Genomic DNA, 13112 nt, shown 5'->3' with positions numbered 1-13112 from the left:
GTTCAATCTACACAGCATAGACTAACTTGCAAAGATTAACTTGTGACAACTGAATCAGTTCAGCCTTGGGCTTTTTGACTGTATTTAGCCATGGTGTTTTGTTTAAATCACATGGGGCTTTTGGGGAAGGACACAGCTCAGCTCCCACTCCAGACAGTGCAAACCCCTGGGAAAGCCGGGCATAGCAAAGCTGGGAGCAAGGTATGGAGTGCTCCTGAGTGCTCAGAAACCAGGAGGCCCAAACAAAGATCCCAATGTATCCTCAAAAGAAGCAATTTTAAAGTCACTCTTCAGATTCTGGGACCTACCCTGCACTTTCTGAACACTCAGGTTGGCACTACTAGAAATGGCCCCACCAGCTGCAACCTTCCTCCTGTCCTGGGGGAAACACAAGTCACACCCTAGCCTTGGGGAGGAATGACATTAGCCTCCCCAAGCTCTCCTCATGGAGGTGCCTGCCCTGGCCAGGTACCAATGGAAACATTTGCTGCTCTCCAGCAGACCCCACACTCAGCCTACTTAATGGAGAAATGGGACTAGAGCCCTTCTTCAGGCGAGGAATATACAGTTTGTGGCCAGGCTTCCCTTCCAGCTTCCACTGAGGACTCCCATTTATTCAGAGAAAGTGCAGGCCCAAAACTCCATTGCAAGCTCAGACCTGTATATCCAGGCTGCACCCCCATCCTAAAAGCAAGAATTGCTGCCTCTTTCCATCCTCTGCAGATTGCAGAAGACCCTCTGGCTCCTGGTAGGGCTGTGCAAAATTTCGCCACCAGTTTTGTTTTTGACGCTGTTTTGACCTGTTTCAAGGTCAAAACAGCAAAATCGAAACAAAACAGATATGGTCGAAACAGCCTCAAAATGAAATGAGGCGAGTTGAAACGTTTCGCTGATAGGCTATAATGGGGAAGGACAAAAAAGCCTATAACTTTGTCATTTCTGGCCAAATTTGGATAAAACTTGCAGAAACGGTAGCCCCTTCTGAGGGCATAATGCGTGCCATGTTTCAAGAAGTTAGGTGCAGGGGGTTCAGAGAAACTGCACCCCAATATTTTGAGAGCCAAACTTGTGTTATGTGTATGTGTTAAGCCACAGCAGGGTCAAAACTGCAGGCATGCTAGCCCCTGCTGCGGCCACGAAGCCTGCCAGCTGTCAAGGAGATCCGTGCAGGGGGGTTCTGGGGCCCTGCATCTCTAGCTGCTGACAGACAACACTTGTGACGGGTACTTGTGCAACTGACTGTCTCTGTCTCTGTCTTGTATTGATTATTTCTTCTCCTTAGTCTGTCTGTGGTTTTGTAGGTGTTAATCCATAGCCGTTAAGTCGTTATGTAGTAGCTAGGTACTGTGTATTGAACTGGTCCCTGAGTGAATCACGACTGATTGGTAACTGGCAACACAGTAGCTTAGGAGCCAGGCCTGCAGTAGTTCCACCCCACCCCCTCCGCCCCCCAGTGCCCCAAGACAGACACAGGTGCACGAGCACCCATGTCACAAGTTTTGCTTGTCTGCAGCTTGAAGTGCAGTTTCCCCCAAACCCCTGCACTTATCTCCTTGAAACATGGCAGGTTTTGTGGCCTCACCAGGGGCTACCATCCCTGTGGTTTTGACCCCACTGTGGCTTAACACATACATGTGACATGAGCATTGCTTTCACAAATTTGAGATGCAGTTCCCCCCAAACCCCTGTACTTATCTTCTTGAAACTTGGCAGGTTTCATGGCCTCAGCAGGGGCTAGAAAGCCTGCAGTTTTGACCCTGCTGTGGCTTAACATACACGTCATGTGAGTTTTTGCTCTCAACATTTTGGGGTGCAGTTTCTCTGAACCACCTTCACCTATCTTTGTGACACTTGGCATGCATCATGCCCTCATAAGGGGCTACAATTCCTGCTAGTTTCGTCCAGATCTGTCCAGAAATGACAAAGTTATAGCCTGTTTCCACCTTCCCCAGTATATCCTATGGGTGAAACGTCAAAACAGGGTCAAAACGGCAAAACATTTCGACGGAACAAAACAGAACAGCTGTTTCGACTTGAAACAAAAGTTGAAACAAAATACTGTTCTGTCAAAACATCAAAACGCTGGTTGAAACGAAATGCTTCCTTTTCACACAGCCCTAGCTCCTGGCACTGCAGTAAAGTAATGGGTGCAGCATCTGCTCTGGCCCCCAGCTCTCCACAGTGCCTAGTTGGCTGGTGAATGAAGCACAGGCAAAGCCAGTCAGTCAAATGAGAGATGTCTGTAAGGTTTAATGGTAATGACTAAGAGCACAGCCAGTGTTATCATCAGTACAGTTCAGAAAGGGCCAATACAGCAGTGTTTAGGGCATCCTACAGGAACACACTCATACATCAGAGCTAGGTCAGGGGGTGTGATAGCAGATGCAGGCCCCAGCCCCTCTGAGCTGGCATGGTCCATACACAGCCAGGAAGACCCTCACACAGAGCTACAACAGGTTAACTAGCTACAGACCTAGCAATGGAGATGCCACAGGAGATGAGTCAGGAGAATCAGTATTAAAAAAAAAAACAGCAATTAAAAATAACTTTGGTTACAAAGACCATGACCTCTGGGGTCTGATTACTAAAGGGAGCCCCCACCTTAATATGAATTACACGCTAAGGCCCTTTGGCTCTGTTAGAGAGTAGGGCATGCTACATGGCAATGCTGGGGTGGTCAGGAGTGGAACTAGAGCGTCCACAGGGTGGAGGAGCAGCTGTTGCTGGGACACTAAGGAGCACTGCTCAAGAGACAGACAAGGGTTTTATGCACACAATAGGGCACTCTAACCATCAGCAGAAGGTGCTGGGATAAGCGAGGAGCAGACACTAGCTGCTTCTCTGCCCAGCACAGACTTAGGCACCCCTCCCTAGGGCACTTTTTCAACTCATGCAAGGCCCCTGCCCAGGAACACCAAGCTTGTCTGGAGGAGACCACATTGAGCTGCTGCAGACAATGTGATTGGCAGCTGCAGGGATGCACACCTGAGCTTTGGGAGCAGCTGTCTGGAAGAACCTTGTGCCTCACCACCTGCAACCAAGGGCACAGTAAGCCCCTTTTCCACCCCCATCTGGCATACACTGCCATGTTCATAGACCCAGCTCGAAGAAAACCCTGATGGACAGCAACAGTCTCTCTCCCCTGAGGGACCTGAACTATCCTTTGGGGGAAAAGGTCCTACTGCACTCCCTAGTCCTTCGTAAAGTGCAGGCTAAGCTATATTAGTCTGCAGCATGCAGCAGGAAAAGGTGTCTGATCCTCCCCAGCTCTGAGCCAGGACCAGGATGGGACACTTGTTAGCAACAACTTGTAGCTTGTTCTGATGAGAGGAGGATGCAGATCAAAGAACCGCATGAGGACCAGGGCACTGGCAGACTGTAGGCAGAGCTGGCATCATGACCTGACGGCCCAGAGCAGAGTGCAGAGCAATGGGGTTTGTGTGCTGTCTGCTGGGGCTCTGCAAATGGAGTATCCTACAGAACCATGTGCCTGTGGTGGAAGTGGTCTGAGACCTTTTTGTTTGCATTAAGGATAGTTTGTCCCTAAATTCATACTAAGGTTGGAGCCTGAACTGCAGGGGGAGGGAGTGGGAAGGTGCTTCAATCTTTCCAGTCCTTCTTTATACAGAGGTTCCATGCCCAGGAAAGGTGATCCGTTTTGTCATCATCGGTGAAGAAGGATTTGATGTGGTAGGTGCCCCGCACCAGCATGCCCTTGGGGGCCTCTTCCATAGGGGTCAGGAACTCATACTCCTCAGCTCGGGGCCCATAGCTCCCCACCATGTAGATGTCTCTATCCACTGAGAACAGAGAGAGGGGAAACAGCAACAAGAGTGACTGCTTTGGAGATGACCCTCAGTGGCAGCAGGGATACATTGAAAAGGGTAGGACAGCGTGATGGCACAGGGCCTTGCAACACATGCCCAGCACTTTAGGACCTCCACATTGTGCAAGGTAGCCCAACCCCGCTCCCCTGGCCCGGACAACCACCCAAACTCACTTTTCAGACCTTTCCTGTAGGTGTGGTGCAGATACTTCAATCCACAGACAATCTCCCTGTTCACCTGGAAGAGAGAAAGGGTAGGTGATACAGATTCATGCCATCACATACACACTGTGCCTGCTGGATGGGTTTGTGCCTCACACTGGGGACCTTGCTGCAGACTGGCCAAGAAGAATAGCAGCTAGAGCTTGCTAAGTTTCTGCTTCTGGCCTTTTACCATGGAGACATTTGGAAAAGCACAAATGTTATTTGTATGGAATGTAACTGTAACTGGATATGCAGGGCCTTGGTCTGCACTAGTGTCCTGTTTGTTCACCATACTGTGCAATCCTCCCCACCCTCCACTCACATTGGGCTTAGCCCCAGACAGGAAGAATCCAGTTCAGTGGACACACATACCAATGGAGTTGTTTGTAGGTAGCAGGATGGCAGGAGTCCCAGTACTGCCTCCACAGTGCATGGCTTTGCAGCTCCGCCAGGTCCAAAGAATCACAAGCTGCACGTGCACTGCCAACCTGCAGCACCCACTAGGCACAGGTAGCAAGGCACACTGTAGGAAGTACCACAGGAACAAGCAGCAGGCAATGCCAGCAGAAGCTGAGCACTAAAGCCTCTGCGGGAACATCCTGCAAACTACGAGTCTCAGTGCCCGGCTTCTGGAGGACTGTGATCTGTGCTGGCTAGCAGGGGTCCAGGGTACACAAGCAATGCAGACCTTACAGAACTGAGATCCTTCCTCCAAGATGGGGTCTCCAGTAGCACTGCCACTGTCCCAGAGAGGCCCAGCCTCCATGGAAGTTTATCAAGTATTGAGTAGAGCAGCCTGCAAACACCAAACCCCCAAGCATGCTTCAGGAGGCAAGGGTGAGCTCACCTTGAATGAAATTTTCACTCTGTAATCCACTCCTTCCTTCAGCACGAAGGACTGGCTCTTCAGTGCCTCCAGATCACCTGTGCCAGGGAGACATGAGGTCCCTCAGCCTGTCTGTCCCAGTCAAAACTCCCAGTGGAGTTTAGCCCACTCTTCCACAACAGGCACAGCCAGCAGACCCTCCTGGACTGGGGTTCAGCCAGGAGCCCCTTTGGGGGCATGTGGGGTGGCACTAATAGGAATGAACTAGGAGAGGACAGAGGCAGAACCACCCAAAGTCACTTGTGAATCATAGAGAAGCCAGGCTGGAAGGAACCTCCAGAAGTCACCCAGTCCAGTCCCCTCCATGAAGCAAGATCACCCCTATCCAAACCAAAGGTACCAGAGCCTCCTCCCTCCACACCAACAGGCAGAGACCTTTCCTACGTTGGAGATTTAGTGTGCTAGTGGCTGTGGGGTTATTCAGCTGCTTCCCTCCCATATACCCTGCCCCAGTGAGGAGAGCGCAGCAGGCTGCCTTGCTCACCTGCTAAGTCCATGGTGAGGGGCCCTGGAGCCTGGTCACACACCAGAGTCATTCTTGTCACCTGGATATTGGGCAAATTGGGATCTACAAGAGAAACCAGGAAATGGTAGTTACTATCTGGGTGCTACAGCCCCCCACCTCTGCCCAACAGCTCAGATTAGTCTCCTGAGGTGACACCAGTGCCAGATCTCCATCTGGGCACCCTGAGAAACAGAGCTCACCTTCTTGTCCTTTCCCAAGATGCTAGGGACACCATCCCTGGGCACCAGACAAGCAGGGATGGACAGAGCAGCTTGCAGTCACTGTGAGCAGATACCCAGGCTACCCAGGGGATAAGTGCCAGCCTGAGATCCCCATGTCTCAGCAGCCATGGTCACGAGTGGCCCTCAGGCAGGCAAAAAAAAAAATCAAACTGTTCCAGCATCCCCTGCAGCCTAGCCCATGACATGGTGAAGAAGAGTTGTTGCATCCCCAGGGAACAGATAGGACGTGGGGGGTGAGGGTGTTGATCACGTGTATGAAAGTAGCACTATGGAAGGTGTGCTGCCTGTTAGCGCTAATGGGGTTGTGCTTTTCCATGTTAGAGTGCTTACAGTTAGGGATCCACAAGCTCAAGTTTTATAGAGGCAGGGTTGGGGACAAGAGGGATGAAGGGGATGTCAGGTTGTGATAAGGGCTGGACTGCAGGGGGCTGTTCCAGCCCCGCATAGGTATTGGTTAAGTTGAGGTAAGGCACACTGTGCAGGAGTGGGTGGGTGAGGGCTTTATGTGTGGGATAGCGAGGGGAGGGGTTATTGCACCTCACATTTTGGTTTTAGTATATGTACCATATGACTGAAGATGTATGTAAAGAAACACGTTCTTTTGTTGCTGGGATATTACCAGTGTCTCATTGTCCAATTCTGGCTCTTGTATAAGTTTAAGTGGTACGTGATTTTGGTTATCATGGTTGTACTATGTAATCTCTAACAGTTGTCTGGTTGTTGTAACTTCCTCTGTGAGGCCTCTGTTGGGGTCATTTTTAGAATATCTGGCTGTTTTTGTTTTCTAATAAAATTTTTAAAAAAGCTGTTGCATTCCCAGGGATGAGCAGGCTGCTGCTGTGCAGAGATGCCCGTGTCTCAGATGACAGGGAGTTACAGTGATAGGTCAGTGCCATGACACTCCTGAGCTATCTATCAGTCTGGTTGGAAGGGACATTCTAGAGACACAGCCCAGCTGAAGTCCAGACCTGGCACAGGGACCCGGCCTGAGGTGAAGCCCTGGCAGGTCTACTGAGACAGCAACTACAGCCCCCAACACAGAACGGATTCACCGCGAACAGCCTCTAAATGGCACTGTACCAAGCATGGCTGTGAGGACACATGGCCAGCAGTTGGCACATTTCTTATGCTGTGGTTACCCTGGGCCATCACAAATAAGTGTTTCTGGACCCTGCAACAAATGCCCATCCCAGAGGTGGTCATGCTGCCCCAGGGGACCATTCAGCCCTTGAGGCCCTCTCCCCTTCTCACCTTGATGTTATTAATTTCTGATAAGGAGGATGTCCCAGCACTTTCCAAGCCTGATCTTACTCTTCACATCAGAGGTGCTCATGGTCATTGCCTTAAGGGCTAGTTTTGTGGGCTCCATCCTCCCCAGTATCCACTCCCATGCCTCACAGATGATCTGCTAATGCAACTCTGCCCTCTGGCAGGCCGCAGGCCAGGGTAAATAAAAATAAAAACTTTCTTTTAATTAAAAATATGCTTTTTATTTAAATCAGATGTTTTTGATTTAATCATACTTTTTAATTTTTTTGTTAAGATGTTCTTTTAAAAAATAAACATATAAAGATAGTTTTAATTTAAGATACGTTAAAGCTCAAAGATATCATCATGGAATAGGGATTATAACTTCTAATTATATACTATTTGAGACAATATAATCATGTAACCTTTTTAGAAGTCCATGTCACAACAGGCCATGGACTGTATTAGGGGCTCAATCTTATGGGATTCCCAGGGGTTCCTCTACTGATTAGTAAAAATTAAAGAAAACCACTCTATCCAATGGGACTTCATGACAGCCTAGAAGATCCCATTAAGCATCTCTGTGATGTTTGAGTTCTCAAACTGTGGATTTATGTCTCCAAAGATCATGGGCAGACAAGGTTCTTTAGGTAGAAGTGATACGTTTTATTAGACCAACTAAATAGTTGGGAAAATTGTTTTTTGCAAGCTTTTGGGCACAAACGCCCTTCCTTCAGGCATAGGGAGAGTTTGTTGTCTCCAGACATAACATCCTTGTTAACAGCAGTATATGCAGATGAGAAATAATAGACCTGATTACCCATCCACCAGCATTTCCTGTCTCTCGCAGGTTTGTGTACAGAATCAAGCCTTTACCCTTTTCTAAAAGTGCAAAGTTTCAAGAAGTTAATGATGAAAGAATATCAAACAAGAAGAATGCACTTTTTGTAGAAAACAGTGATTAAAAGCGAGGCTTCCTGACCAGGGATTTAAATGGTTATTTAAATTGATTTGTAGGAGTGCACCGACAGAGATACCAACAGTCAATTTTTAAGGAAGCATATCAGCTGATACTGATCTGACTTCCTAGTATTATAGTACTTGGGGTCAGAAGGGACCTGAACAGATCATCAGGTCTGACCCCCTGCCCTGGGCAGGAACAGGTGCCGGGATCATATCACCCCAGCCAAATATCTGTGCAGCCTCCTCTTGAAGACCCCCAAGGTAGGAGAGAGCACCACCTCACATGGGAGCCCATTCCAGAGCCTGACAGCCCTAACTGTAAAGTAATGTTTCCTGATGTCCAGCCTGAATCTTCCCTCTAACAATTTGTGGCCATTATCCGTAGTAACCCCAGGTGGTGCCCAGGGGAACAGAGCCTCCCCCAATTCCCACTGGTGAGTTTGTAAACGGCCACCAGATCCCCTCTCAGCCTTCTTTTGTGGAGGCTGAACAGGTTCAGGCCCTTTAGCCTCTCTTCGTAGGGCCCACCCTGCTGCCCCTTGACCATGCAAGTGAACTTCCTCTGGACCCTCTCAATGCTAGCCACATCCCTCTTGAAATGCAGTGCCCAGAACTGGACGCAGTACTCCAACTGTGACATGACCAATGCTGCATAGAAGGGAAGGATCACCTCCCTGGACCTGCTTGTAATGTATCTGCAAATGTATGACAAAGTGCAGTTAGCTTTACTGACCACTTCCTTGCATTGGCGGCTCATGTTCATCCTGGAGTCAGTGACTCCAAGATCCCTTTATGCTCCTGTGTTGACAAGAAGGGTGTTCCCCAACCTATACGTGTGTTGCTCATTCCTTCTCCCTCGATGCAGCACCTTGCACTTGTCTGTGTTGAATTCCATCCTATTCTCATCCACCCACCCCCGTAACCTGTCTAGATCAAGCTGGATTCTGTCCCTCCCCTCCAGCATGCCCACCTCACCCCACATCTTGTTGTTGTCAGCGAATCTGGACAGCGTGCTTTCCACCCACATCCAGATTGCTGATAAAGATGTTGAACAGTACAGGCCCCAGGACCGAGCCCTGGGGGACTGCACTGCCCACATCCCTCCAGGTTGAAAACAGGCCCATCTCTGGGTGTGGCCATCTAGCCAATTGCCACCCATCTGATTGTATAGGCATCAATGGCGCAGTCACCTAGTTTTTTTAAGAGGATGTGGTGGGAAACCATGTCAAAGGCCTTCTTAAAGTCCAGGAAGACAACATCTACCCCAACATCTGCGTCCAGGGACTTTGTCACCTGATCATAAAAAGAAACCAGGTTAGTCAGGCAGGACCTGCCCTCAATGAGCCCATGTTGGTTGCCCCTGAGCATCACCTCCCCTGCTGGGCCCCTGCAGATGTGCTCCCTGACAGTTCTCAAAGGTCTTCCCAAGGACTGAGGTAAGACTGACTGGCCTATAATTGTCGGGATCCTCCTTTCTCCCCTTCTTGTAAATGGGAACCGCATTGGCCCTTTTCCAATCCTCTGGTACCTGGCCAGAGCCCCATGAGTGCTCACAGAGCTGAGCCTGGGGCCCCACTATGACCCCCACCAGTTCCCTCAGTACCCTCAGGTGAAAAGCATATGGACCTACTGATTTAAACACATCCAGCCCCTCTAAAATTCCTTAACTAAGTCGTCCTTGACCCTAGGCATGGCGGTGCCTCCCCTGGGTCCATCTGCAATTCTAGTGGGGGCAATGTCCCAGTCCCTGTTCAGGAATACGGAGGCAAAGAATTTGTTAAAGACATCAGCTTTTTTGTTTACTGCAATCACCAGATTGCCAAACTTATCCTGTAGGGGCTGCACGTTACCCGGTCCCTTCTTTTTATTTCCTATGTATTTGAAAAAGGACTTTTTATTATCCTTAATTCTGGTAGCTTGCCCTACCTCCATCTCTGCCTTGGCCTTCCTAACAGCCTCCCTGTGGTCCCAAGCAACTTCCAATATGCAGCCCTGCAGCTTGAAGAGCTGCACCCTGCTGGTAAGTCTGTTGTGGTGCAAGAAAAGAGGGGAAGGGAAGGGAAGGACAGATCAAGGCCCCTGTGGTGAGGGAGAAGTGGGGCTGGGGCAAGAACAGTCCAGAAGGAACGGGGCAGAGTGCTAGACAAAGCTGTGGGTCATCCAGGAGGTGAGGGGGGAGGGAGGGACGGCTCCTGCCACTGAGCGCACCCCAGGAAGGCATGAGGGTGGCATGTGCCCCCAGATCTGCATGGGGTGGGCAGGGCAGGGATGGCTGCAGCTGTGGGCTGAGGCTGGGGCCAGGCTCTTACCAGCAGGGCCTGAGCCAGGCTGTACTCAGGGTGGGCAGCAGCAGCACTGGGAGGGGGGCTCCTGGGGTGGCTGCAGCCACCCCAAAATTCACCTTAGCCGCACTATAGCCCTCCCTCCCAGCACCACTTCAGCCCACTCTGAGCACAGCCCTGGCCCAATCCCCGACTTCCCCAGTGCACCAGGAAGAGCTCCATGCAGCTGCAGCCCACCCCACCAGTGCCCTGCGCAGATCTGGGACAGCACACCCCCCGGTGCCTTCCCAGGGTGCATGCAGCAGCAGAAGCCACTCTCCCCATCCATGCCCCCTGAATGAGCCACAGCTTGTCCTGCACCTCACCCTGGCTGGGCAGCGCCTGTCCCAGCCCCACTCCCTCCCTCACCACAGGGGCCCTGATCTGCCCCCCATGCCCCTTTCCTTCCCCATCCCCCCTCCCCTTCCACCACAACGGACTTACCAGCCCAGCAGCTTGCAGAGGTGCGTGCAGCTATGACCCTTGCTGCCAACATGCTGTGCTGTTGCTGTGTGTATGCACAGGCATTTATCAGCCATATCAGGCCAATTTCTGATATAGTCAATTTTCTTTATAATTGGTGCCAATCTGTTATCAGACCAACGTAACAGTGCACCGCTACTGATTTAATTCAAATCCACTCTGCTCCAGGCACTGGAGCTTCCCTCAACACACCCTAGTCCCCCCTGGGCACTGGACCCTCCTCCTGCACCCCGGGCACAAGACCTTCTCTTCTAGTACCTAGCCCTTCCTAAGCTTATGCTCTCTCTCACTCACTCTTGGGGCCATTATTGATCAGGTGGGGGGAGGGGGGTAGAATGAGGAAGTTAGAATAGACTTTGCGCAAACAAAAGCAACTAGAGCAGGGGCAAGCAATTATTTTGGGCAGAGGTCCACTTATTGACTTTTGGCAAGCTGTCAAGGGCCACATGGGTAACCCTGTCCCTTGACAGGTGCCTCACTCCCTGGTTGCCATCTTGTGACTGGAAGTCTGGTCCCCTAACCTTAGCCACCAGTAGTCCCTCCCCTTGCTCCCAATAGTACTCTTTTCAACAAGGGGTTTTGTTGTCTCGGAACCAGAAAAATACCAAAATTATATTCTAAAATGCAAACATCTACAACATTCATTAATTTGATTTAAAAAAATATTTTTCTCCTGGTTTACATGTGTTTAATATACATAGAGGTGATTGTATAATAGCTTAAAATGAAGTTTTGCTCTTATATATTTTGAGGGGGGTGGGTATAGGTTTGTGGGGCAGCTATGTATGTGTGGGTATGTGGGGTTTGGCGGAGGTTGTGTGTGCATGGAGTTTTGTGGGGGTAGATAGGTGTGGAGGTGGGGTAAGGGTGCATGTGGGTGGGTGTGTGGATATGTGGGGTGTGGTTATCTATGTGGATGGCTGTGCGAGGGGGCTGTGGGTGCAAGTGAATGGTAGGGTGTGTATGGGGGACCTACCCTACGAACACACACACACACACACACACACACACACACACAGAGTTGCCCCCCCCACAGTCCCTCCCTCCCTCCCTATACACACACACACTCTCCCTCCCCCATACACACACCGCTCTGTACCAACACAGACCTGTGCTCCCACAGTCTGGGGCTGCAGCCAGGAGCTACATGGTGCTGGAGCCGTGTGAGAGCAGGAAGGCAGGGAAATGTCTGGGGGTGAGGCAGGGCTGGGCTGCTGTGTCCTGATGACAGTTCCCCCTGGGTCCTACTGCCCCTGGCTCCTGTCATCTTTGACAGGCAGTCAGGAGCAGATAAATATTTTCTAAATTTTTAGGCACCCTGCCGGCCAGATAGAATGGCCTGGCAAGCTGGATCCATCCCACAGGCTGTATTTTGCCCATCACTGAACTAGAGTCTTATATAGACTGGGTATAATAACCCTTTTAAGACTTGACTGGCCTAGACATAATTCCTAACTCCTGGCTAGTTTCCAGGTTTTTACTTACAGAAAATCACCATGCATGGGGCATTTGCTTGCAGCTTTCAAAATGCCCACCAGAAGGAAGAGAGCCCTCCCCATTCCCCCTAGGAATTTTAGCTGGCCAGATCACCTGACTAACCAGCCTGAACCAAGAAGATAGCAAAGAGAGATAAGGGTCACCTGGGCTGATCCAAGTGAGGGGAAGAGAGAAGGGGAGGGGATTTCTTCACAACCATTACTCCTTGTCCTGTTCCCTGCAGCCACAGCAGACCTACCTCCTATAGGATTCTGCCTACAAGTTCCCTGAGGGCATTTCTACACATGCATTTACTGTGCAGTAAGTCACTGCACAGTAAGTGTTTTTTAGACTGGTGTCTACATATATAGGTGTTACAGCTAGGGGTACACTGATAGAATTGTTTTGGGCTGATACTAATGACCTATTTGTGAGGGAAGGAGTGGGAGTGAGACTGGAACTGGGGATGGGGCAGGGTCTGTCTAGCTTGGGGGAGGGGAAGGAGTGACAGCTTGTCTCAGGGCACAAGGGAGGGGTTGCTCTCACCACTGCATGCATCCTGGGAGGGCATGGCGGCATGCACCCCAAGATCTGCATGTGAGGTGAGGGTGGGCTGCTGCTGTGGGCTGGGGTGGTGCTGTGCTCTTCCCAGAGGAGGTTGGGCCAGGCTGTGCTCAGGGCAGGCAGTGGCAGCACTGGGAAGGGGGCTGCAACCTCCTGCCACCCCCAAAATTCTCTATAGTCGCCCCAACCCTGCCTCCCAGCATTGTCACCATCTGCTCTGAGTGCAGCCCTGGCTCAGCCCCAGCCCCCAGTTGGGAAGAGCCCAGCACCGTCCCCAGCCTGAGCCCACAGCGGCATCCCACCCTCACCCCACATACAGATCTGGGGGCACATGCCCCCTGTGCCCTCCCAGGGTGCATGTAGCAGTGGGAGCTGCCCAGCCCCTCTCCCCCCC

General features: G+C 50.8%; 1 protein-coding gene and 1 long non-coding RNA gene across 2 annotated transcripts in view; both read right to left on the bottom strand.

Moving 5' to 3' along the window:
- Nucleotides 1-2225: 2225 nt before the first annotated feature.
- The window catches only part of ARHGDIG (Rho GDP dissociation inhibitor gamma), a 44711-nt gene continuing 33824 nt past the window's right edge, over nucleotides 2226-13112 (bottom strand). Inside the window, exons 4-7 of the mRNA XM_019540161.1 lie at nucleotides 5401-5484; nucleotides 4878-4954; nucleotides 4001-4064; nucleotides 2226-3800 (exon numbers count right to left, since the gene is read on the bottom strand). Of these exons, the coding sequence (XP_019395706.1) occupies nucleotides 3601-3800; nucleotides 4001-4064; nucleotides 4878-4954; nucleotides 5401-5484 (425 nt within the window). The 3' untranslated portion in view covers nucleotides 2226-3600. The remainder of the gene's footprint in view (nucleotides 3801-4000; nucleotides 4065-4877; nucleotides 4955-5400; nucleotides 5485-13112) is intronic.
- LOC109313473 overlaps nucleotides 10583-13112 on the bottom strand; it is a 13909-nt gene continuing 11379 nt past the window's right edge. Inside the window, exon 3 of the long non-coding RNA XR_002102059.1 lies at nucleotides 10583-10594. This is a non-coding gene — a long non-coding RNA (uncharacterized LOC109313473). The remainder of the gene's footprint in view (nucleotides 10595-13112) is intronic.

Source organism: Crocodylus porosus, unplaced genomic scaffold (assembly GCF_001723895.1).
Source record: "Crocodylus porosus isolate Cpor-Errol unplaced genomic scaffold, CroPor_comp1, whole genome shotgun sequence".
NCBI classification, from domain to species: domain Eukaryota; kingdom Metazoa; phylum Chordata; order Crocodylia; family Crocodylidae; genus Crocodylus; species Crocodylus porosus.
Note: the sequence above shows the minus strand (reverse complement) of the source record. Positions and strands in the feature narration are given on the sequence as shown.